The sequence below is a fragment of the Oncorhynchus masou genome, chromosome 17 (genome assembly GCF_036934945.1).
Source record: "Oncorhynchus masou masou isolate Uvic2021 chromosome 17, UVic_Omas_1.1, whole genome shotgun sequence".
Lineage (NCBI taxonomy): Eukaryota > Metazoa > Chordata > Actinopteri > Salmoniformes > Salmonidae > Oncorhynchus > Oncorhynchus masou.
Window position 1 is genome coordinate 41,450,324 of NC_088228.1, and position 26,191 is coordinate 41,476,514.

Genomic DNA, 26,191 nt, shown 5'->3' on the forward strand with positions numbered 1-26,191 from the left:
GAAGTGAAAGTGATTATTTTTTATCTAAATGCCAAAACATTCAGGTGATACAGTGGTGTTAAATAGTATCCAGTACATTAAAAATACTACTTGAGTAAAAGTCTAAAAGTATTTGTTTTTAATTAAGTATACTTAAGTATCAAAAGTAAATGTACCTGAGTTGTATCTTCGTCAGGTCATCTCTACTCAGCCACTGTCTCCTGTATTCCTGACCCTGAGTTGTATCTTCGTCAGGTCATCTCTACTCAGCCACTGTCTCCTGTATTCCTGACCCTGAGTTGTATCTTCGTCAGGTCATCTCTACTCAGCCACTGTCTCCTGTATTCCTGACCCAGAGTTGTATCTTCGTCAGGTCATCTCTACTCAGCCACTGTCTCCTGTATTCCTGACCCTGAGTTGTATCTTCGTCAGGTCATCTCTACTCAGCCACTGTCTCCTGTATTCCTGACCCAGAGTTGTATCTTCGTCAGGTCATCTCTACTCAGCCACTGTCTCCTGTATTCCTGACCCTGAGTTGTATCTTCGTCAGGTCATCTCTACTCAGGCTGTACTCTGATTTAGCCACTATCTCCTGTATTCCTGACCCTGGGTGGCTCTAGAACATTTCTAAACACACCTATTTTAAACAATTCAGAGTCAAAGATAAATCTAGCACTTGGTCTTCTTCAGCGCTATCTGAGCTCATTCAGATGAGAAATCAGGCCTGGGCCAGAGCAAGGAAAAACAGACTCTGTAGAGGACTGGCAATCTTTCAGCCAAATGAAAAACAGATGTACTATCTCAATTAAGAAAGCTAAATCATTTAGGAAAACAGTCAATGCACTGAAGCGTACAAATTCCTCTTCTTCCCTGCCGAAGCAAGTTCTGTCTGATTCTGGCATCAAAACTGAGAAGAATGGAACAAATGATGCTCTTAATCATAATTGTATCTCAGCAGGCTTTTTATTTGAGAGAAACAGTGGTTTAATTGACCCTGGTCAGTCAATCGACTGCTCTTCCCTCTGCCAACCTCGAGGTGACTCTATGGTTAATCCGTTAACTTCTGCTCAATCTGTTTTCATCTCAACAATTTCCTGTCTGTGATGGACTCCTTGCTTAAGATTGATGTACAAATAAAAAATAAATCCACTGGGGATGATATGCTTTATCCATTTTTGCTGCCCTCTCTGTCCCACTGATTGCTGAATCACTTACACCTATTTTTAGCCTGCCGATTATATCTGGTACTGTCCCCAAGGTTTGGACAGTGGCCCACGTACTCCCCCTTCACAAAGGTGGTGACCCTTGTGACCTAAATAATTAACGCCCTATTTCTACACTTTCTTGCACAGGTAAAATATTAGAATCCTCGATTCAGATAAAAAAAATCAAATAAATGATCAGCTAAGATCATTCTTATCTTTGAAATCTATTCTAAATGTACATCAGTCAGGTTTTAGACCAGGTAATAGCACTCTCTCTCTCTCTCTCTCTCTCTCTCTGCTGATAAAAAGCAACGTGCTGCCCTCTTCATTGACCTGTCAAAGGTTTTCAATACTGTTGATCACTCACTGCTAATTCAGAGGATTTCCTCAATTGGCCTGGACCAGGCTGCATGTAACTGGTTGAAACCTGACTTGACATATTTACTGATGGTGTTAAATCAGGTTTCCTGGATATTACGGCCGGTCTCCTGCATGGGGCGATTCGGGGTCCTGTTTACATTAACAAAATCGACTTGTCTGTAAACAACTGTAACCTGCACGCCGATGATACTGTTTTGTTTTCTATTGCCCTCATGGTTGACCGGCTCTATCTAAACTACAGTCTTTATCTTATTACAGAAAAACGTTATTGACCTGAAATTAGTACTGAATGCAGATAAAACAGAGCGTTTCTAGAGCGTATACAAATAACTGATTTCAGTACTTCGGATGGTGTCCATATTGAACTGATCCCGCTTACAAATATCTGGGCATCTGGATGAAAAGCTGTCTCTTAAAAAGCATATTGATAAGTTAGTGACAATGGTCTTCTTCTATAGAAATTGGTCCTGCCTCTCGCTACATAGTAGATAGCAGGTTATTCAGTCGACGTTCCTATGGTGATGTCATTTCCTGTACATGAAGCTGCCACTTCATTAAAGCCATTAGATGCAGTTGATCATGACACACTGTGGTTGATTATTTAACCTTTATCCAACTCGGCAAGTCAGTTAAGCACACGTTCTTATTTACAGTGGCGGCCTATTCTGGCAAAACCTGGACGACGCTGGGCTCATTGTGCGCCGCCCTATGGGACTCCCAATCACGGCCGGTTGTGACACAGCCTGGAATCAAGCCAGGGTCTGTAGTGACACCTCTAGCACTAAGATGCAGTGGCCTAGACTGCTGCGCCACGCTGGATATATTTTACATTTGAGATTCTTCAAAGTAGCCACTTTATGGGGGACAATTTCAGTACTCATCACTGTATTCTCCTGCAGAAAGTTGGTCGTCCCTCTGATGTCACATAGCTTGATAAAATGCTATGTTTTCATTTATAAAGCCCTTTCACAAAAGGTCCCACTGTACCTAACACATTTAGGAACAAAAGTGTGCAAAGCTGTCATCAAGGCATAACGTGGCTACTTTAAATATAAAATATACACTTTTTTGCTTACGACATGATTCCATGTGTTATTTCATAGTTTTGATGTCTGCTGAATGTAGAACATAGAGAATTGTCTGCTAATTGAATGATTAGAATATTCCGCCCTGAAACATATAATTGTATGGAATTGATTAGAGTGTATAAAATCATAAACAATAAATGTGTAGTCCGAGTCAGAATTAGGGTAAAACAATTTGTCTTTATGGTATTTTAAACACTGTCTGAGCTTGGTGCCGACCTGACTAGAGATTTGGGAGAGAACGGGGAGTCTCAAGGACAAGGTCACTATCTCTGTCGGCTGGGTAGTGAGACAGACAGTGTGTGTGTAGCAGGACATGTGTGTGCGTCTGTTTGTGTGTGTGTGTGAGTATGGTTGTGTGTATGTGTGGGCGTGTGGGCGTGAGAAGTCAGTATAAAATGAATTGATTTGTATTCTTGATTTCAGAACGTCACGTGAATAAACCTTTTTGACCATTTAGCTGGGCCTCCGTCTGTTTCATTCGACCACTACAAATTCTGGTTTGCAGACTGAGAGTAATACAATTAAATTGGGTGATGTACCTGGAGAACATAATTATCTTATCAGCCAATGAGCTATGGATTGTTTTCAGCACACAATTTGGGCAGCGCATGGCTAATAGCCTACCATGGCTAATAGCCTACCATGGCTAATAGCCTACCATGGATAATAGCCTACCATGGCTAATAGCCTACCATGGATAATAGCCTACCATGGCTAATAGCCTACCATGGCTAATAGCCTACCATGGATAATAGTCTACCATGGCTAATAGCCTACCATGGCTAATAGCCTACCATGGCTAATAGCCTACCATGGATAATAGCCTACCATGGCTAATAGCCTACCATGGCTAATAGCCTACCATGGATAATAGTCTACCATGGATAATAGCCTACCATGGCTAATAGCCTACCATGGCTAATAGCCTACCATGGATAATAGTCTACCATGGCTAATAGCCTACCATGGCTAATAGCCTACCATGGCTAATAGCCTACCATGGATAATAGCCTACCATGGCTAATAGCCTACCATGGCTAATAGCCTACCATGGCTAATAGCCTACCATGGATAATAGTCTACCATGGATAATAGCCTACCATGGCTAATAGCCTACCATGGCTAATAGCCTACCATGGCTAATAGCCTACCATGGATAATAGCCTACCATGGCTAATAGCCTACCATGGCTAATAGCCTACCATGGATAATAGCCTACCATGGCTAATAGCCTACCATGGCTAATAGCCTACCATGGATAATAGCCTACCATGGCTAATAGCCTACCATGGATAATAGCCTACCATGGCTAATAGCCTACCATGGCTAATAGCCTACCATGGCTAATAGCCTACCATGGCTAATAGCCTACCATGGATAATAGCCTACCATGGCTAATAGCCTACCATGGCTAATAGCCTACCATGGATAATAGCCTACCATGGCTAATAACCTACCATGGCTAATAGTCTACCATGGATAATAGTCTACCATGGCTAATAGCCTACCATGGATAATAGCCTACCATGGCTAATAGTCTACCATGGCTAATAGTCTACCATGGCTAATAGCCTACCATGGATAATAGCCTACCAAATAGCTGATTGTTCTGTCGCAGCAGTCAGTGAAAGCAGTTAAATCTCAATTAAAACATTTTAAAAAGTTAGTTTCTCAAAAAATATATATATATATTTTATTAGAAAAACATAGTTTAGAAAGCAAATGGCTGAGAAGAGAAGACAAAGAAAATACTCGAATCTGTCATATCGTGGATGAGTGTGCTCATATTCACTCTTTATCATTGGATCAGTACCACTGTAAAGTTTTCTGGGGACAATCATTTCCTCCTCCAGGCTCGATGGATGCCATATTGTACACAACTCCCCTTTTCACAGGACTAAATTAGATGGTTGCAGACAAGGCAGTGTCAGCAGAGTAGGCTACTAATTTGTGTCGTATTAAACATGTTGCTTATGTTTTCAGTCATATAAAGTGTACTAGAATTGCATGAAATGATTTTATAAATGCCCCCCCCCCCCCACCTTGTTACTGTTGCCATCTCACACCGACTAGCTCAAAACGGTGCCACGAAAAGTTAAAGACGTCCTCCAGCAATTTTTGAACAATTCCTGTTGGAAAGTGATATCCCAAATATACAAATACAGTAAAGAACAATGGAATATGTTCCGGCCGCAACTGTGGATAACATCAATGAATACACCGATTCAGTCACCGGATTAAAAAATAAATAAATGTATAGATGACGTGATGGTGATGGTGTCTTTCAAAATATGCCCAAATCAAAATCATATCTCTCTCTGGCTCAGGCCATTATCCCCACCTGCTTCAATATGTCCACTATCATCCCTGTGCCGAAGAAAGGGAAAGTAACTGTACTGAATATACTACCGACCAGTAGCACTCACTTACATCATCATCAAGTGCTTGGAGAGGCAAGTCAAAGACCACATCACCTCCTCCCTCTCCGACACACTCGACCCTCTCCAATTCGCCTACTGCCCCGACACATCCATGGACGACGCAATCGTCATTGCCTTCCCCCACCTGGAGAAAAGGAATGACCTCATTTTCACTAGAGGCTGTTGGCTTATTAATCTCACTGCAACCCCCTCTCCGTGTCTCTGGTCACTACTTGGTTTCCCTTTCTATCCATCTCCCCTCCAACCCTACCCACTCAGCCCCAAGCCAGATTGTAATGCGCCACCGCAAACTTCGCTCTCTCCTGCTACTCTCCTCTCTTCTGTCACATCCTCTCTTTCTTCTGCTAAATCCTTCTCCCTTCTGCCTACTGACTCTGCCTCTTCGACCCTACTCTTCTACCTTTCTGCATCATTTGACTCTCACTTTCCCTATTCCTCCTGTCTGGTCTGACCTTCCCCTTCGGTAACCCTTCTTTCTCTGCTTTCTAAAACACTTGAGCATACCGTCTCGGAACCAACTCTCTCGTTATCTCTCTCAGAACAATCTTCTTGACCCTAGCCAGTAGGGCTTCAAGGCAGCTCACTCAACTTATACTGCTCTTCTCTGTGTCACGGAGGCTCCCCGCTCTTCCAAAGCTGAATCTCTCTCCTCTGTTCTCATCCTCCTAGATCTATCTGCTGCCTTCGACACCGTGAACCATCAGACCCTCCTCTCCACCTCTCAGGGCTGGGCGTCTCAGGCTCTGCCTTCTCTCCACCTCTCAGGGCTGGGTGTCTCAGGCTCTGCCTCCTCTCCACCCTCTCGGGGCTGGGTGTCTCGGGGCTCTATCAGACCCTCCTCTCCACCTCTCAGGGCTGGGCGTCTCAAGCTCTGCCTTCTCTCCACCTCTCAGGGCTGGGCGTCTCAGGCTCTGCCTCCTCTCCACCTCTCAGGGCTGGGCGTCTCAGGCTCTGCCTCCTCTCCACCCTCTCAGGGCTGGGTGTCTCAGGCTCTGCCTCCTCTCCACCCTCTCGGGGCTGGGTGTCTCAGGCTCTATCAGACCCTCCTCTCCACCTCTCGGGGCTGGGTGTCTCAGGCTCTATCAGACCCTCCTCTGCACCTCAGGCTCTATCAGACCCTCCTCTCCACCTCTCAGGGCTGGGTGTCTCAGGCTCTGCCTCCTCTCCACCCTCTCAGGGCTGGGTGTCTCAGGCTCTGCCTCCTCTCCACCTCTCAGGGCTGGGTGTCTCAGGCTCTGCCTCCTCTCCACCTCTCAGGGCTGGGTGTCTCAGGCTCTGCCTCCTCTCCACCTCTCAGGGCTGGGTGTCTCAGGCTCTGCCTCCTCTCCACCTCTCAGGGCTGGGTGTCTCAGGCTCTATCAGATCCTCCTCTCCACCTCTCAGGGCTGGGTGTCTCAGGCTCTGCCTCCTCTCCACCTCTCAGGGCTGGGTGTCTCAGGCTCTGCCTCCTCTCCACCCTCTCAGGGCTGGGTGTCTCAGGCTCTGCCTCCTCTCCACCTCTCAGGGCTGGGTGTCTCAGGCTCTATCAGATCCTCCTCTCCACCTCTCAGGGCTGGGTGTCTCAGGCTCTGCCTCCTCTCCACCTCTCAGGGCTGGGTGTCTCAGGCTCTATCAGACCCTCCTCTCCACCTCTCAGGGCTGGGTGTCTCAGGCTCTGCCTCCTCTCCACCTCTCAGGGCTGGGTGTCTCAGGCTCTGCCTCCTCTCCACCCTCTCAGGGCTGGGTGTCTCAGGCTCCGCCTCCTCTCCACCTCTCAGGGCTGGCTGTCTCAGGCTCTGCCTCCTCTCCACCCTCTCAGGGCTGGGTGTCTCAGGCTCCGCCTCCTCTCCACCTCTCAGGGCTGGGTGTCTCAGGCTCTGCCTCCTCTCCACCCTCTCAGGGCTGGGTGTCTCAGGCTCTGCCTCCTCTCCACCTCTCAGGGCTGGGCGTCTCAGGCTCTGCCTCCTCTCCACCCTCTCAGGGCTGGGTGTCTCAGGCTCTGCCTCCTCTCCACCCTCTCAGGGCTGGGTGTCTCAGGCTCTGCCTCCTCTCCACCCTCTCAGGGCTGGGCGTCTCAGGCTCTGCCTTCTCTCCACCTCTCAGGGCTGGGTGTCTCAGGCTCTGCCTCCTCTCCACCCTCTCGGGGCTGGGTGTCTCAGGCTCTGCCTCCTCTCCACCCTCTCAGGGCTGGGTGTCTCAGGCTCTATCAGATCCTCCTCTCCACCTCTCAGGGCTGGGTGTCTCAGGCTCTGCCTCCTCTCCACCTCTCAGGGCTGGGTGTCTCAGGCTCTGCCTCCTCTCCACCCTCTCAGGGCTGGGTGTCTCAGGCTCTATCAGACCCTCCTCTCCACCTCTCAGGGCTGGGTGTCTCAGGCTCTGCCTCCTCTCCACCTCTCAGGGCTGGGTGTCTCAGGCTCTGCCTCCTCTCCACCCTCTCAGGGCTGGGTGTCTCAGGCTCTATCAGACCCTCCTCTCCACCTCTCGGGGCTGGGTGTCTCAGGCTCTATCAGACCCTCCTCTGCACCTCCCAGGGCTGGGCGTCTCAGGCTCTATCAGACCCTCCTCTCCACCTCTCAGGGCTGGGTGTCTCAGGCTCTGCCTCCTCTCCACCTCTCAGGGCTGGGTGTCTCAGGCTCTGCCTCCTCTCCACCTCTCAGGGCTGGGTGTCTCAGGCTCTGCTTCCTCTCCACCTCTCAGGGCTGGGTGTCTCAGGCTCTGCTTCCTCTCCACCTCTCGGGGCTGGGTGTCTCAGGCTCTGCCTCCTCTCCACCTCTCAGGGCTGGGTGTCTCAGGCTCTGCCTCCTCTCCACCCTCTCAGGGCTGGGTGTCTCAGGCTCTATCAGATCCTCCTCTCCACCTCTCGGGGCTGGGTGTCTCAGGCTCTGCCTCCTCTCCACCTCTCAGGGCTGGGAGTCTCAGGCTCTGCACACTCCTGAATTGCATCCTACCTGGCATATCACTCCTACCAGGTGGCGTGGAGAGGATCTGTGTCTGCACTTGACTCTGTCGGCTCTGTCATATCCTCACATGGTCTCTCCTATTATTGCTATGTGGATGACACTCTTCTACTGTTGTCCTTCCTCCCTTCTGACACTCAGGTGGCGACATAAATCAAGCACAACCTCAAACAAAACGGAGATGCTCTTCCTCCCGGGAAAGGCTTGCCCGCTCCAAGATCTCTCCACCACGGGTGACAACTCCAACTCATTCCTACAATAACATGACCTGGCTCATTCAATTGGCTCATTCAACCACCCTCCTCTCCCCTGTAACTATTCCACAGCTGTAAATAAGAATGTGTTCTCAGTCAACTTACCTTGTAAAATATGTGGAAAATAAAAAATTGGGTGCCTTTTCTGTTCCAAGGAAATATCACCTCATATTTAGTGTAAAATGTGGGTTCAAAAGGGCTTTACATGTAAAGTTAGGTGTCCATTTACCTCATATTTAGTGTAAAATGTGGGTTCAAAAGGGCTTTACATGTAATGTTAGGTGTCCATTTACCTCATATTTAGTGTAAAATGTGGGTTCAAAAGGGCTTTACATGTAATGTTAGGTGTCCATTTACCTCATATTTAGTGTAAAATGTGGATTCAAAAGGGCTTTATATATAAAGTTAGGTGTCCCTTTACCTCATATTTAGTGTAAAATGTGGGTTCAAAAGGGCTTTACATGTGAAGTTAGGTGTCCCTTTACCATAAAACCCACAAAGATGTGGATCTCAAAGGTCAAATATGAGCCATTAAGTAAAGAGAAAAGGCCCTGAACACTTATGTAAATGTGATATTTCAGTTTATTCTTTTGATATACATATACATTTGCAAAATGTTTTTTTTTTAAATCAGTTTTTGCTTTGTCATTATGGGTATTGTGTGCAGATTAATGAGGGGGAAAAAATATTTAATCCATTTTAGAATAGGCTCTAACGTACCAAAATGCGGAAAAAGTCAAGGGGTCTTAATGGCTTATATTTGATGAATATAACCGGGGTACATGGCAAAAACGCCTACATCCACTAAAAACAAAATGCCTAAAATGACCTTTAAAACTTTGTTCCTTAAGATATTTTTTCCACTGTCCTTTTTCCCATGTATGAATGTGTTATTGTGTCCCCCAATGTCTTAGACTCTAAAGAATTAACATGGCATAAGTCATGGCAAACTGTGTAGAATTTAGGGCTGTCCCCGACTAAAAACTATCTTGGTGTCCGAAAATCTTCTGTTCTTTCGATCAATCTGGAAATGTTAAACGTGTATTTTTCCATATATAGACACACCCTATGTGTTTTAGTAAAATTAACTATATGCATTGAGCTTGTCTGATTCTTAAAGCTTATGGTGTGATGAAATAAGACAATTGCCTCCGGATGGCGCCAGAGATCTAGATAACCAGAAACATTGTATCAACTCTTAAATTGGGTCCAGCACCGAGCTTGCACTAGCGAACTTGCAACATTGTATAAAATGTTCTGGACACACTGAGTTTCCACGCCAGTGAGGGCCAGACAGACACAGCTGTAGCCTATTTGTGCAAGGGATAAGAAGCAGTGTTTGACTTAGTAGCTCACTGGAGCTGAGTGCCGGTCCTTCAAATGTTCTACTGCTTGAGTTCCTGTTCCTCTTGAGTGATGGAAAGATTTTTCAGGTTGCTTATTATATAGGCTTACTTCTATGCGTGCTCCTCCCTTCTCAACATTGACAGGAGAGCTCCACACAAAAGACAATGACATAATTGACAAAACTCGTAAATGCAATGAAATAAATTAAAACTTGTTTCTCACAAGTGTAGCATAGGTTGTGCACTCTGGCAACAATGTGTCCACTCAGACAATGAGAACGGGAAGACAGGAATGAGAATATTGAATGCATTAAAATAATTACAACAACTAAACGTTAGAATATAGAAAGTATAGGAATTAACGGTAAATGTAGTCTACTACTGGTGATGTATGCAATGGGAAATTGATATACACTAACAATATACACTATGAAGTTATGAAACAATGAATGTGCACAAATTGGTGGGAGAGAGCACATTCTGGAGAAAGAAGTGCATTAAGCATCTGGGAAATGGTCTATCCGACTTCTGCATTCGTCATGCAGCGTTTACGGTGATACGAGAAGTCAGGTTATTCATACTCTTTTGCGCTTCACGGAGCAGTGCAGCGCTGTTGTCAAGGAAGTGTTTGCGTTTATACAGGATGTACCGCCCCACCTACCGTCAACCAATCATGCCAATGAAGAGCCCACCGCATTGTTACAACATTTGGGAGGCGCATGGCGATATAGTAGAGCTCGATTTGGCCTCTGGAGGCTCCGCAATAGCTTCACCCCCATCATATGGAGACTCCGACCACATTTTCGGATCAAGCATAAATGGTCTTTTAGTCTAGGCCTCCGCAATGGATTAATTAGTTCACTGAGATGGGCTCAAATATACACAGTACCAGTCAAACGTTTGGACACGCCTACTCATTCAAGGATTTTTTTAAATAAAAAACAACAACAATTTTCTACATTGTAGAATAATAGTGAAGACATCAAAACTATGAAATAACACATGGAATCATTTGTCCAAGGAGAGTGATGGAGTGTGCATCAGATCACCTGGCCTCCACAATCACCTGACCTCAACCCAATTGAGATGGTTTGGGATGAGAGAGATGGACCGCAGAGTGAAGGAAAAGCAGCCAACAAGTGTTCACCATATGTGGGAACTCCTTCAAGACGGTTAGAAAAGCATTCCAGCTGAAGCTGTGTGAGAGAAGGCCAAATCTGTCATCAAGGCCAAGGGTGGCTACTTTGAAGAATATAAAATATATGATTCCATATTTGTTATTTCATAGTGTTGATATTTTCACTATTATTCTACAATATAGAAAATAGTAAAAATAAAGAAAAACCCTTGAATGTGTAGGTGTGTCCAAACGTTTGACTGGTACTGTATATATATTTGTACCTGCTTGACTAAAACAATCTTGGTCGACCAACAGCCTAACGACCAAACAATCCACCAGTTGACGAATTGGGGTCTGTTTCTCAAACTAGACACTCTAATGTACTTGTCCTCTTGCTCAGTTGTGCACCGGGACCTCCCACTCCTCTTTCTATTCTGGTTCGAGACAGTTTGCGCTGTTATGTGAAGGGAGTAGTACACAGAATTGTACCAGATCTTCACTTTCTTACAATTTCTCGCATGGAATAGCCTTCATTCCTCAGAACATGAATAGACTGACAAGTTTCAGAAGAAAGTTCTTTGTTTCAAGCCATTTTGAGCCTGTAATCGAACCCACAAATGCTGATGCTACAGATACTCAACTAGTCTAAAGAAGGACAGTTAGATTGCTTCTTTAAATCAGCACAACTGTTTTCAGCTGCGCTAACATAATTGCAAAAGGGTTTTCTAGTGATTAATTCGCCTTTTAAAATGATAAACTTGGATTAGCTAACACAACGTGCCATTGGTACACAGGAGGGATGGTTGCTGATAATGGGCATCTGTATGTGTATGTAGATATTCCATAAATAATTTGCCATTTCCAGCTACAATAGTCATTTACAACATTAACAATGTCTACACTGTATTTCGGATCAATATCATGTTATTTTAATGGACAAAAAAAAATGTTATTTTCTTTCAAAAACAAGGACATTTTCAAGTCACCCCAAACTTTTGAACTGCCCCATGGCAATATGAGTAGAATTGCATGAAACGTGTTAGAAAATTGCCACATTTTCTCTCCCCCCAAGGCAAAGTGTGTAGATTTGCAGACAACGGCTTTAAAACTACAACATTTTCTCTAAGCTCCATGGCAAAATGTGTAGAATTGCAGGAAATGTACTTAAAAACTCTCTACCATCAAGAGGGGACCACTAAAATGTTTTGCCTGCGAGGTGCTTAGGGCCCCCAAAAGGCTAGGACCGGCCCTGATTTAAGTGCCTGAACTTGACCAATATTTTCTTCTGAATGTCAGTCATGTCATTATTCTGATAGAATAAAAAAATATATATATAATTTTCCTCTAAAAATGTATGATGTCCAAAAGGCCCCACATTGTAGGAATGACCCAGATGGTCGGCCAACGGTGCAAGTGGCGCCACTTCAGGCTGAGGAGTAAATTGCACACTTCCCGATGACCATAGACTGCTGACAGAGTAAGGAAACCAACACATAATTTTGTAATGTTGATGAAATATCCCTTTAATGTCTCCTGTAAAAGCGTGTGTCATTTGCCTAGACACGCCCCCACATCTTTCTCCTGAAAACAAGTTGGCATTTAGTCAAGCAGCTCGAAACAATATTTATGACAAGATAAACAAAACCAATGTGAGTACTTACAGTAGCAAACTTCGGTAACTGCCTGGGAGCAAAATAAACTTGCTAGTCAACTTTATTGCCTTGCTGTGGTTTAATATATAAGCCAGTTTTCTAGTCAGCTAAAATGACATCGCTAACGTTAGCTAGCTAGCTCTGGCTAGCTCCTCTCCGTTTTTCCTCAGATGGCTGGAGAGCCGAAACACAGCAACCAGCTGGAGCAGTTCATGTTGCTGGCCAAAAATACGAAAGGACCCGCTTTAATTACCCTCATAAAACAATTACTGGAAGCTCCGGGGGTATATGTCTTCGGAGAGTTCCTTGAACTGCCCTGCATTCAACAGGTAACCTAGCGAACCAGCTTATTTTCCTTCTCAAGTGGAGTGACTTGTGTATGAATGGGGAGGGCATTCATTTTTCCACTCAAATGTAGTGGCTAACCCCACAACACTAGATGTCACTGGTTTCAAGGTATGTGATTGCGTACAATGTTGTCAATTTTTCCCCAACTCACTGCTCTCTCTTTGTAGATGTCAAAAGGTCCCGATGAAGGCTACAGTCAACTGCTCAACATGTTTGCCTATGGCACATACCATGATTATAAAGGTAGTTGATCCTTTCATGCTTTTTTCTGCAGTATCCACGGGTTGGTTTATTTACCTTTGTACATTTTAGTCAATTTAGCAGACACTTCTCCAGAGCGAATAACAATTAGTGCATTCATCATAAAAATCCTTAAAGCTGCAATATGTAACTTTTTGGGTGAAATGTAGAAATGTTTTGAACAGTCTATAGATCTGTCATTCTCATTGAAATCATGTCAAATAAGAGGTAGATCTGTATAATGTGTGCTATTTCTATGCTTCCTGTTCTTAAGTTTGGGTTTTGTATCTATTTAATTTCTGTTTTGTGTGCCAGCTTAAAACAGCTGAAAATGAAATATTTTTGATTATGAAAAATATTTCACAGCGGTTTAGATGGTACAGTTATTATCTACACCAGGGGTCTCCAACCTTTTCTAGCAAGAGAACTACATTTTTAAGCTGCTCATTTTTGAGCTACTCATTTTTTTTCTAGCTTTCCAATAGACACAATCTTCTCTGCCCTGCGACTCTTCCCCAGGCCCTTAGTGTACAATAGAAAGTAGTGCACAATATTTTCAATCTTCTCTTCCCCAGGCCCTTAGTGTACAATAGAAAGTAGTGCACAATATTTTCAATCTTCTCTTCCCCAGGCCCTTAGTGTACAATAGAAAGTAGTGCACAATATTTTCAATCTTCTCTTCCCCAGGTCCTTAGTGTACAATAGAAAGTAGTGCACAATATTTTCAATCTTCTCTTCCCCATGTCCTTAGTGTACAATAGAAAGTAGAGCACAATATTTTCGGGATTATATTTTTCCAGATTGTTTTCTCAGTAAAAAAAAATATTTTCAGTCTCAATTACAATTGTTCATAGAGAAAAAATGTAATTGGATGTTCTGAGTACATGTTTAAACATAATAATAGTTCAGGTCTGGTAGAAAACATTTTGTTGCCTTACCATTTAATTGAGAAGATTTTGGGGGAAGTATTTCTGTCAACCCACAAGATGGTTATTGCATCAACTGGCTACAACACGGAGTGATAGAAAAACGCATGCACCACACAGACAGACGGGCAATATTGCTGGAATTTAATCGGCAGATAGTGTGTTAGGTTTGGCTTTGTGAGCCAATAGTGGCTAACCAGGGGTGGGATAATGTCCATGTTGCATCAATTAGATCGTATCTTGGAGCTTGCGGTATCTAATACGTGTCAAATTGCATGTACATTCAGAATTGTTTAGCGATTTACTGATTTGATTTACAAAATCAATCAGAACCTCTACAGGATCGGTGTGCCCCCCCCAACGCGGGACGGTTGAGCTAACATAGGCTAGGTTGTAAGGATCAAAAACAAAATCCCAGGACGGAGACATATCTGATATGGGCAGAAAACGTACATTTTAAATCTAACTGCGCCGTCCAATTTACAGTAGCTGTTACAGTAGAAGAATACCATGCTATTGTTTGAGGAGAGAGCACAGTTATGAACTTGAAAATGTATTAATAAACCAATTATGAATGTGGTATTCAATGTGTTTCTATGGGCTATAGTAGTATAGGCCAAATTCAATATTTTTTTAAATGTTTTATATTTGCTTTTTTTTAAATGATACCTAATGGGGTCTTACAATTCACAGTCGTAGCAAGTACATCATCCCTCAATAATTATTTATCAGCTAAATCTATGCTAGTAGGAAAATACAATTATTTTTGGTCCTATTTGTCTTTTCAGCATTCAAGGATACTCTACCCCCCTTGACTGAGACCCAGAAGAACAAACTAAGGCATCTGACCATTGTCAACCTGGCTGCAAACATGCAGGTCCGTACAGGACTGTCTACTACAGCAGACCCGAAGCAACCCTAAATACTGTTTGTGTATTGTATTTGTGCAGTCAGTTTGATCAAAGAAACAGAGAGCAGTAGGCCTTCTTCTCATTCATGCTGTTGGTCCAGCATCACTCTCACACACTTCTGTTCATTATCATGGTGAGTGCAGGTGATCCCGTACTCAGTGCTGCTGAAGGACCTGGAGGTGGGCAGTGTGCGTGAGCTAGAGGACTTGGTGATAGAGGCTGTGTATGCTGACGTGATCCGGGGGAAGCTGGACCAGTGCAGGCAGCAACTGGAGGTGGACGCCTGCATCGGCCGGGACATCCGCTCCCAGGGCATGGGCCGCATCGCCAGCATACTGACACAGTGGTGAGGGGGGGTCCACATATAGAAGAGTTCTGCATATTCATGTTTGAGATTATAGACCCGGTTGGTTATGAGTAGTTTTTTCCCCAACAAAAGCCATGTTAGAATGTCATTGTCTGTATCTGATGAATCATTATATTGTATTATTAGTCCTGCTTTTCTACTGTTTGTTTTATGCCTGTTTCTCTGTCCACATATAGATTCTGCTGATCTTTATGTGTGTCCACAGGTGTAGTGACTGTGAGAGCATCTCTGCGTCCATAGAGCAGGAGGTGGGCAGGGTGAGCCACTGCAGAGAGAGCCACCTCAAAGCTCTGCAGCACATCGAGACCGAGGTGAGGGAAACATTCAGAGAGGGTTGAGGTGGATGGTAAGAAAGAATAAGTGCTCCATTTTCAAGTGTGCTCTGTGGTGCATGCTTTTTGTTGTTGTCTCCCTGTTACTTTTCTGTCCTTCCTCCTCTCTTTCAGTTTAAAGGGCTTTATTGGCATGGGAAACATGCTTACATTGCAAAGCAAGTGAAATAGATAGACATAACATTTGTGAGTAAAAAAAATAAATATATATATATATGTCCTATTATGTCTGTATACAGTGTTGTGAAAATGGTTAAAGTACAAAAGGGAAAATAAATATTGGTTGTATTTACAGTGGTTGCCCTTGTGGCAACAGGTCCCACATCTTGCTGCTGTGATTGTGGGTGTTTCACCCAATAGATATGGGAGTTCATCAAAATTGGATTTGTTTTTCGAATTCTTTGTGGGTCTGTATAATCTGAGGAGAATATGTGTCTCTAATATGGTCTCTGTCTCCTGTCTCGGGCAGGTGGGTAACATCCGCAGGATGATGTCAGCAACCACGTCTACGTCCACTCAGGACATGGACCCTCTGGGGGAGCAGGAGGGGGAAGGGGCCATGGCAGGCTCCGGGGCCGAGCGCAGGCAGACCCCCCTACAGATCATCTCCAAGGCCAAGAGCCTCAACAACCAGAGACACTGACCACTGTAGCCTGAGACGGGCATGTACTGTTTTATTAAGACATAGGCTGCTCAATGGTCTGAAGGTGCTTCCACGCCTTGTCTCCTTCCCTCAGTCTGCACTGCCTTTAAACAACTGAAAGGCGCGTTTGAGATTTATTCCATGGGTTTGTGGCCTGGACTAGGAATCTTTTGTTTAAGGCACTATCCTTTCCCCTGTTTATAAAAAGGTTGTTTCTAATTTGTCTTTAAAAAAAATTGGGATAAAGAGAGAATGTTGAATTCCTGTTGAATGTGCCGATTTTTGTCATTTTATTTGTTAATAGCCAATATTAAAAAAGCTATGTTTTCAGATTTTGAACTGAACTTCATTATCACAAATGGAACATCACTTGAATAAGCACACAAGTTTCATCAGCATACTGCTATGTAGTTTAGGAAATATTACTAGTCTTATCAGTGGTATCCTGTCCCCCATCTCAATCTGCCATTATTCAAATGGAAACATTTTCCGATTATGTTGAAGAATGAAAGACCCGCTCCAGCCCTACACAGACGAGATGCTTTAGAGTTATTGTCTGGGGGCTGAAGTGCATCTTTTCAGGTCTGTCTGCTGCCTTGTTGGGAACCGCTTCTCTCCCCTGCCCAGCCCTGCGTACCCCGCTGACCTAGTTTTCAATTGTTTTCTGCCTGAGACAATGGGAGAAAAGGGTTTCATAACCACACACAATACCTGGGTGTTATTCAACAGGATTGTTGTTAATGGTTCTCATTGTGGCGTGATTGTGTGCAGAGCGTTGTGCGCTTCCTTTATGTAACCAACTCATGCAGCCCCCCCCCCCCCCCGCAGCGAGCAGTTTCAGTACCCAACGCCCTTTCCACATACACACACTTTGTCCTCACCCTGGGGTCTCAAAGTAATTCTTATAAAGAGATCTCAAATGTCCTTGTTGACAGCCTTTACAAAACCTTTCCTTTCTCACGCCACTTACTAACTCATTCACGTTGCTCCACTTACTAACTCATTCACGTTGCTCCACTTACTAACTCATTCACGTTGCTCCACTTACTAACTCATCCACGTTGCTCCACTTACTAACTCATTCACGTTGCTCCACTTACTAACTCATTCACGTTGCTCCACTTACTAACTCATCCACGTTGCTCCACTTACTAACTCATCCACGTTGCTCCACTTACTAACTCATTCACGTTGCTCCACTTACTAACTCATTCACGTTGCTCCACTTACTAACTCATCCACGTTGCTCCACTTACTAACTCATTCACGTTGCTCCACTTACTAACTCATTCACGTTGCTCCACTTACTAACTCATTCACGTTGCTCCACTTACTAACTCATTCACGTTGCTCCACTTACTAACTCATTCACGTTGCTCCACTTACTAACTCATTCACGTTGCTCCACTTACTAACTCATTCACGTTGCTCCACTTACTAACTCATTCACGTTGCTCCACTTACTAACTCATTCACGTTGCTCCACTTACTAACTCATTCACGTTGCTCCACTTACTAACTCATTCACGTTGCTCCACTTACTAACTCATTCACGTTGCTCCACTTACTAACTCATTCACGTTGCTCCACTTACTAACTCATCCACGTTGCTCCACTTACTAACTCATTCACGTTGCTCCACTTACTAACTCATCCACGTTGCTCCACTTACTAACTCATTCACGTTGCTCCACTTACTAACTCATTCACGTTGCTCCACTTACTAACTCATTCACGTTGCTCCACTTACTAACTCATCCACGTTGCTCCACTTACTAACTCATTCACGTTGCTCCACTTACTAACTCATTCACGTTGCTCCACTTACTAACTCATTCACGTTGCTCCACTTACTAACTCATCCACGTTGCTCCACTTACTAACTCATTCACGTTGCTCCACTTACTAACTCATTCACGTTGCTCCACTTACTAACTCATTCACGTTGCTCCACTTACTAACTCATTCACGTTGCTCCACTTACTAACTCATTCACGTTGCTCCACTTACTAACTCATTCACGTTGCTCCACTTACTAACTCATTCACGTTGCTCCACTTACTAACTCATTCACGTTGCTCCACTTACTAACTCATTCACGTTGCTCCACTTACTAACTCATTCACGTTGCTCCACTTACTAACTCATTCACGTTGCTCCACTTACTAACTCATTCACGTTGCTCCACTTACTAACTCATTCACGTTGCTCCACTTACTAACTCATCCACGTTGCTCCACTTACTAACTCATTCACGTTGCTCCACTTACTAACTCATTCACGTTGCTCCACTTACTAACTCATTCACGTTGCTCCACTTACTAACTCATTCACGTTGCTCCACTTACTAACTCATTCACGTTGCTCCACTTACTAACTCATTCACGTTGTTGGTCTTTTTTCCAAAATCCAGCATGCGTTTAGCAGAAAGGTTATGACCGTTATTAGACCCTTGCCCACTGTAGTGTCTTTGTAGGGCTTGTGTGTGTTATGTCAGCACCATGTGTAACCTCCGTTGATCCCTAGGGCAGGAACCACCACACACACACACCCTAAACCCAATTCTCCAAATACTGGGTTTCTTGTCTCAATTGAGATATGGACTGGCAAAAGCAAATCCGGTCTAGGCTTCTGCAATGCACTTCTTGTGGCAGTGAGATGTAACCCTTGTAGCCATTTGAGGCTGCTGAACTGGCCGGCTTGAGGAGATGGCTCTGGTAAGTACGCCTCCAAAACCTCTCCATGCGATGTGATGTCAGTCATGCCATGATTTAGCAGTACATTAATGCACTTTCATGTTAAGCTTTCTATGGATTTGTGTGTGTTTTAAGCTTTGGCCTGATTTAATGTTCTCTGATGTATTTCAGGTCTAGAGCAGCGGGTGTGCTGTCACAGCAAGATGAGGCGAGAGAGGTGAGATGCCTGAACCACTTGTTTGTCTAGCTGTCCTCTCTCATTTTCCATTTAGTATCTCTCACTTTCCCTTCTAAGACTGCTCACCTCTCCATTCTTCAACCTTGCTGGTCTAGCTCTGTGTGTTCAGTGCCACTGGTAAGAGGTGTAATACTGAGCGATAGACTGTCAAAAAGAAAGGGGGGGCTTCAGTACACTATGCCCACTCGAGGGGGAGGGATGGGAGGAGCGAGTGAGCGGAGGCCAGATTAATCAAAGGACATCAAAGGGGATGGAGGGATAGGATGAAAGTGTGCCGACCGTTTGTCCCATGCCATCCCGCTCTGCCTGAGCTGGCTTACAGATCTCAGGGCCATTGTGCCACGCGGGTGCATGGAGGGGGCTGGGACACGACACACATGCACACTACAGCACCAACACAACACTACAAACTTAGAAACAACACAGACTCACACCATACCAGGGCTGCTAATTAGCAGGGACCTCACGACACGATATTAGATTTGTGTGTGTTGGGTATATGTTGGGAAATTGTTAGATAGAAACAAGCATTTTGCTACACCCGTAATAACATCTGCTTAACACGTGTATGTGACCAATACAATTTGATTTGTCACGATACTTAGGTGCCAATATTATATTTATTGCGATTCTCACGATTCTATTTGATATTGCGGTTTGATGTTCCAAATATATTGCTCACTATGCGTCTGCTCCAGAGAGGGAGACGAGAGAGAATGAGTTTCGATCAGTCAGAATATCATCCAAAATAATATTGCGATATTCCCTCCACACGCACACACACACAAAGTACTGAGTACTGAGAGCGGAAATTAGCGCTTTCTCCTCTTACACTTATTTACTGTCGGTCTCCTTTTTTCCTCCTTTCTCTCTTTCCATCCCCCAATGTGTGTCTCTCTCACACACCCGTTCTCTCTGTTATGCCGCAACTTCAAAGCACAGCCCTCTGATGTTGCCAAAGTCGGCCACTCACTCAAACTGCGGCACAGCCACTCATACACACAGTCACACACACTTCACACAGCCAAATCCACAAATGTGTATATATAGTCTATTTCAGACACACCTGTTGCTGACAGGTATAAAATCGAGCACACAGCCATGCAATCTCCATAGCAAAACATTGCCAGTAGAATGGCCTCACTGAAAAGCTCAATGACTCTCAACGTGGCACCGACATAGGATGCCACCTTTCCAACAAGTCAGTTTGTCAAATGTCTGCCCTGCTAGAGCTGCCCCGGTCAACTGTAAGAGCTGTTATTGTCAAGTGGAAAAGTCTAGGAGCAAAAACAGCTCAGCCACGAAGTGGTAGGCCACACAAGCTCACAGAACAGGACCGCTGAAGCTGGTAGCGCCTAAAAATCATATGTCCTCGGTTGCAACACTCACTACCAAGTTCTAAACTGCCTCTGGAAGCAACATCAGCACAAGAACTGTTCGTCGGGAGCTTCATGAAATGGGTTTCTATGGCCGAGCAGCCGCACACAAGATCACCATGCCATACATCGACTGGAGTGGTGTATAGCTTGCCGCCATTGGACTCTGGAGCAGTGGAAACGCGTTCTCTGGAGTGATGAATCACTTTTCGCCATCTGACAGTCCGACGGACGGATCTGGGTTTGGCGGATGCCAGGAGAACGCTACATGCCCGATTACATAGTGCTAACTGTAAAGTTTGGTGGATAAAGAATAATGGTCTGGTGCTGTTTTTCATGGTTCGGGCTATGCCCCTTAGTTCCAGTGAAGGGAATTCTTAATGCTACAGCATACAATGACATTAGATGATTCTGTGCTTCCAATGTTGTGGCAACAGTTTAGGGAAGGCCCTTTCCTGTTTCATCATGATAATGCCCCTGTGCACAAAGCGAGGCCCATACAGAAATGGTTGTCTCGATCTGTGTGGAATAACTTGACTGGCCTGCACAGAGCCCTGACGTCATCCGCATCGAACACCTTTGGGATGAATTGGAATGCCGACTGCAAGCCAGGCCTAATCGCCCAACATCAGTGCCGACCTCACTAATGCTCTTGTGGCAGAATTGGAAGCAAGTTCCAACATCTAGTGGAAAGCCTTCCCAGACGAGTGGAGGCTGTTATAGAAACAAAGGGGAACCAACTCCATATTAATGCCCATGATTTTGGAATGAGATGTTCAATGAGCAGCTGTCCACAGACAGTTCTTTTGGAAAATATTCAGACCCCTTGACATTTTCCACATTTGGTTTACGTTACAGCCTTATTAAAAAATATATATAAATGTATATATGTTTTATCCCCCAGTCTACACACAATACCCCATGATGACAAAGCGAAAACAGGTTTCTAGAATTTTTTTGCATGATGACAAAAAATAAGACCATAATATCACATTTATATACGTTTTCAGACCCTTTACTCAGTACTTTGTTGAAGCACCTTTGGCAGCGATTACAGGCTCGGGTCTTGGGTATGATGCTACAAGCTTGGCACACCTGTATTTGTGGAGTTTCTCCCATTCTTCTCTGCAGATCCTCTCACGCTCTGGCAGGTCTTCAGAGATGTTTCAAGTCTGGACTCTGATTGGGCCACTCAAGGACATTCAGAGACTTGTCCCGAAGCCACTCCTGCGTGGTCTTGGTTGTGTGTTTAGGGTCGTGGTCCATCGCCCCAGTCGGAGGTCCTGAGCGCTCTGGAGAAGATTTTTATCAATTATATCTCTGTACTTTGCTCCGTTCATCTTTCCCTCGATCCTGACTAGTCTCCCAGTCCTTGCTGCAGAAAAACATCCCCACGGCATGATGCTGCCACCACCATGCTACAACGTAGGGATTGTGCCAAGTTTCCTCCAGACGTGATGCTTGGCATTCAGGCCAAAGAGTTCAATCTTGGTTTCATCAGACCAGAGAATCTTGTTTCTCATGGTCTGAGTCCTTTAGGTGCATTTTGGCAAACTCCAAGTGGGCTGTTGTGCCTTTTTTACTGAGGAGTGGCTTCCATCTGGCCGCTGTACTATGAAGGCCTGATTGGTGGAGGACTGCAGAGATGGCTGTCCTTCTGGAAGTTTCTCCCATCTTCACAGAGGAACTCTGGAGTTCTGTCAGAGTGACCATTGTGTTTTTGGTCATCTCCCTGACCAAGGCCCTTCTCCCCTGATTGCTCAGTTTGGCCAGGCGGCCAGCCCCAGGAAGAGTCTTGGTGGTTCCAAACTTCTTCCATTTGAAGATTGATGGAGGCCACTGTGTTCTTGAACCTTCAATGCTGCAGACATTTTTGGTCCTTGTCCGCAGATCTGTGCCTCGACACAATCCTGCCTCGAAGTTATATCCTAACCAAATTCAATTGCTTTGTTTTCGCTTTGTCATTATGGGGTTTAGATCGATGAGGAAGAAAATACATTTGATCCATATTAGAATAAGGCTGTAACGTAACAATGTGGATAAAGGGAAGGGTTTGTTGTTGGCAGTGTGAACCGTCAGCATTGGCCTGTGGGGAGGGTTGCAGCGGCACACTTTGATGCTGTCCTGCTACTGTTGGAGCCGCGCTGCGTTTCAACGTTCAGCCGCTCACTTGGCTTAAAGATGACTCCAATTTGCGTCCCTCTTTTGGCTTACTGGCGCTTTGTATCGAGACCTCGTTTTATGTGGACGTCTAGCTAGTGACCATAGACCACGTTCTCTCCACTAACAGTCTGTGTATGGGTGTACAGAACATTGTGTCTGTGTTGGTGGTATGGTCTTCTGTGGTCGCCGTTAGTGTCACATTTTGTTGTCGGTTCTACAGAAGTCTCAAGAACCTGGGTGATGGGTGTCTGAACTACTTCTGGTTTTCAGAGGAAAATTGAAACTTAACACTGAGTTCCAACTTGGAAGTCGCTTTGTCTAGGATCAAGGTCTGTGTTCTCCTCTTGACCTCTATTTGACTTATTTGTAAAACCTTATAGATTGGGTTAGGAGTCTTTCCTGGCCATGTGACCTGCGCAGGAAAAACCCCTGGTTCTTCTATTACAATATGCGGTAGTTCCTCTAGAAAATAACAGGTGCAAACATTTTGTCAAGTACAAATTAAGCCTGGTTGCCCTGAAGTTGGGGTTCAGGTCAAACCCACATTGAAAATGAAGCTGCATACACCTTTTCCTGTTCCTGTGTGTGTGTGTGTGTGTGTGTGTGTGTGTGTGTGTGTGTGTGTGTGTGTGTGTGTGTGTGTGTGTGTGTGTGTGTGTGTGTGTGTGTGTGTGTGTGTGTGTGTGTGTGTGTGTGTGTGTGTGTGGACACAGGTAGTAGTTATGTTAGAAACAAAGATTTGGTTTGATTTAAATCTGGTCTTAATTACATACCGACAACACATCAAAGAAGAGTCTTCATAACGATCAATGCTGTTTTGGCTACTCATGCTGGAGCTGCAATGCATAGACATACAGCAAAAAGTTACCAAGATTGAAAAGGTTTCAATTGAAACCTACTGGTTTGCTACTATAAGACACAACATATGATGACCACCATCCTTATAATGTATCTTTATATAACGATTGGTGAGTTCATCTGAGAAAGACAAAAGTGATGTGAACTGACAATATTTTAATGGGGGGGATAAAGGGCTGTAAGTGATCAATGGGGGCGGTGTCCGAGTGATTCCCGGGGGACGGCTTTGAAGTGGGCATCCTCTGAGAGACATCGAGCACAATGCCCTCTTTGACGGGCAGGGAGAATGGCAGACGCTCCTCTCTCTCTTCTCTCTGTCCCTCCCCCATCTCTCTGTCCTCTGCTCTGTCCCTCCCCGCTTTCTCTCATCTCTCTGTCCATGTTCTCTCTCTCTCTCTTTCTTCCTCTCATCTCTCCGTCCCCGTCTCCCTGTCTTCCCTATCTCTCTGTCACTGATACCCTGCTTTGCTCAGCCCTTTCACAACATTAACTCTCTCACACAGCTCCACAACTAACTCTCTCCCTCCAATGTTAATGAATTCAAACACCCCCTCCTTGCCTCCAAGCCCCATCACTCTACCCCCTCCCTCCTGGCTCCCTGTCCCCCCTTTTCACAGAACCAAACCTCTTTGTAATTTCCAGCCTTGGCAAGTTGTACTCAGATTTGCTGTCACAGTTTTAATGAATTCAGCTGTTTGTGCATTGGCCATGGGAGCATCTCTCCTCCCTCCCCCTCCCTCACTCTCGCCCCTCCTCCACCTCTCTGCTGTTTCCCGAGGGACTCTATATATACCGCAGACCCCTCTACTCCTTCCTATTGTTCCTCTAAGGAAACTTGCAGACAGATGCCCCGCGGCAGCACAGTGTGTGTGGGAGAGTGCAGAGAGACAGCCACGATAGAGACAAGTCTCAAGACAATAGCTGGTGCTGCTGGACAGACACTTTTACTACTACTGCTGCTACTACTACTAGCCCATTTCTTCTTCTCTGAGTTTTTTTGTTGTGATTTGTTTTTCTTCTCCACCGCTGAGTGGTGATCTGATGATCTGACGGCATGTTGCTGGTGTCACTGCTGCTGATGGCGATGGACTGCTGCCTTGGAGCGCCAGCCGGGAGAGAGGTATACAGGATGCCTCCGAGTGCTCTGAAAGGTAGAAGGCCTTGTCTGTGTGTCATTTTAAACCGGGTCTCTTTGTGTCATACCTTTGCACACTGCGAGGGTTAAGTTTCTCATGTCAATTTCTTGGCTATTCACTGAATAATATGTCACCTAGTGTGGATGATCTAGAGCGGGATTTCCTAAACACAGTCCTAGGGTCCCCCCTGGGTGCACGGTTTGGGTTTCGCCCAAGCACTACACAGCTGATTCAAATAACCAACTCATCATTAAGCGTTGATCATTTCAATCAGCTGGACAAATTTTGGGAAACACTGATGTAGAGAGTACATGTACTGTATATATGCTGTGGGAGACTTTTTCACTTTAATGATGCTTGGTTTGTCATTCACACTCTGCACATGGAGTCTGCAGCACTATCCAAGTCTACTGTTTCCACAGTTCAGAGGAGCTGGCCTTTATCTGTCTGATCTTGAGCTTGTCACTTGAAATAAAGCAAGATTTTCCTGGTAGTGCGAGGATGATCTATTCTATTTAGTGTTTTGATCGGAAATTCTCTCTGTCCTTGTGAAGGCATGATAAACTGCTGTACTACATAGTGACATGTTCCAGACATTAGTGACAGCAGTAAGTCGTTTGGTGTCGGTGTTTTAAAACAATAAATAGCATATGCCATTTAGCAGACACTTTACAATTACCGGGACCAGTAAGCATTTGATAGCAGAATAAGCATAGGATAGATCGGAGTGTCTGCTAGAACAGTTTGTCGGAGCAGGCTTCTCTAATCCTGCTCACTGCAGAGGTCATCTTGACATCTACATACCGGTGAGTGAATTAGGGGTTTATTGTTGTATCACAGTCAAATGGACCTTGCACATGCAGGCACATATCCAGACAAATCTCACATTGGTGAGTACAATCGCTTACCGTACCTCCTTATAAAAGGAATGGATTGGTAACCTTGCTCACTTCCCTGAGCTTTCCCAGGGCTGTTACAGCAGCTACCCTGATCGGCATGAATCCTAAGAGTAGAGATCCCCAGATCTCTTTGGAGGCTGAGTACAGCAAAGTGATGAAGATGGCGGCGCACAGTGCTTGTAGCGGTTTGAACCAAGGGTTCCAAGAGTGCAGGGTTTCTGTCCTGCCAGCCCGTGTCCCCTTCCTCCATGCTTCGGGCCGTCTCTGCCATCTAATTAAGTCTTCTAATCAGCATTGTCGTTGTTTGCTAGCGGCCTGCCTTGTGATGTGGAGCACACAGAGGAGGGGCGCGGGGGTGGCGGCACAATTGAAGTGCGTCCGCACAGCCCTCGCCAGCGTGTTTGTGCGTGAGCTCGCTCCCCTATCGCGCTGCCAAAGGGCTCAAGAGCATCATGAGAAAAATGGGGCTCCACACAGTGACACACACACACACACATAAACACTCACCGTACTCGCTCTTACAAGCACAAACACAGAGTGCGGTCAACTACTGCGACTTTCCCACACTTAAGGAATGTGTCAGTCGTGTGCTTCTTATAATTATATCTCCCCCGAGAGTACAAACCAATGCCCTAACAGTATAAGACCATGTCAAT

At 45.0% G+C, this 26,191-nt stretch overlaps 1 protein-coding gene across 4 annotated transcripts; it reads left to right on the forward strand.

Annotated features, from left to right (window-relative positions):
* The first annotated feature begins 12,317 nt into the window (after positions 1–12,317).
* LOC135558226 (COP9 signalosome complex subunit 7b-like) lies at positions 12,318–16,499 on the forward strand. Of its 4 annotated transcripts, none has more exons than XM_064991952.1 (7): positions 12,318–12,399; positions 12,573–12,731; positions 12,918–12,993; positions 14,705–14,793; positions 14,971–15,173; positions 15,400–15,505; positions 15,996–16,499. In XM_064991952.1, exons 2-7 carry the CDS (start codon positions 12,573–12,575, stop codon positions 16,167–16,169), a joined length of 807 nt encoding a protein of 268 aa, XP_064848024.1. In that variant the 5' UTR covers positions 12,318–12,399; the 3' UTR covers positions 16,170–16,499. The 4 variants fall into 4 exon arrangements, with proteins under 4 accessions (XP_064848024.1, XP_064848028.1, XP_064848025.1 ...); XM_064991956.1 differs by having other exon boundaries at positions 15,400–15,540; positions 15,996–16,059; XM_064991953.1 differs by having other exon boundaries at positions 12,326–12,399; positions 12,542–12,731.
* The last annotated feature ends 9,692 nt before the right edge of the window (positions 16,500–26,191 follow it).

Coding starts and splice junctions, on each gene's coding strand:
- LOC135558226 (XM_064991952.1), top strand. CDS start 12,573: ATGGCTGGAGAGCCGAAACACAGCAACCAGCTGGAGCAGTTCATGTTG. Junction 15,174..15,399: donor GCCAGCATACTGACACAGTG/GTGAGGGGGGGT, acceptor GTGTGTCCACAG/GTGTAGTGACTGTGAGAGCA. Junction 15,506..15,995: donor TGCAGCACATCGAGACCGAG/GTGAGGGAAACA, acceptor TGTCTCGGGCAG/GTGGGTAACATCCGCAGGAT.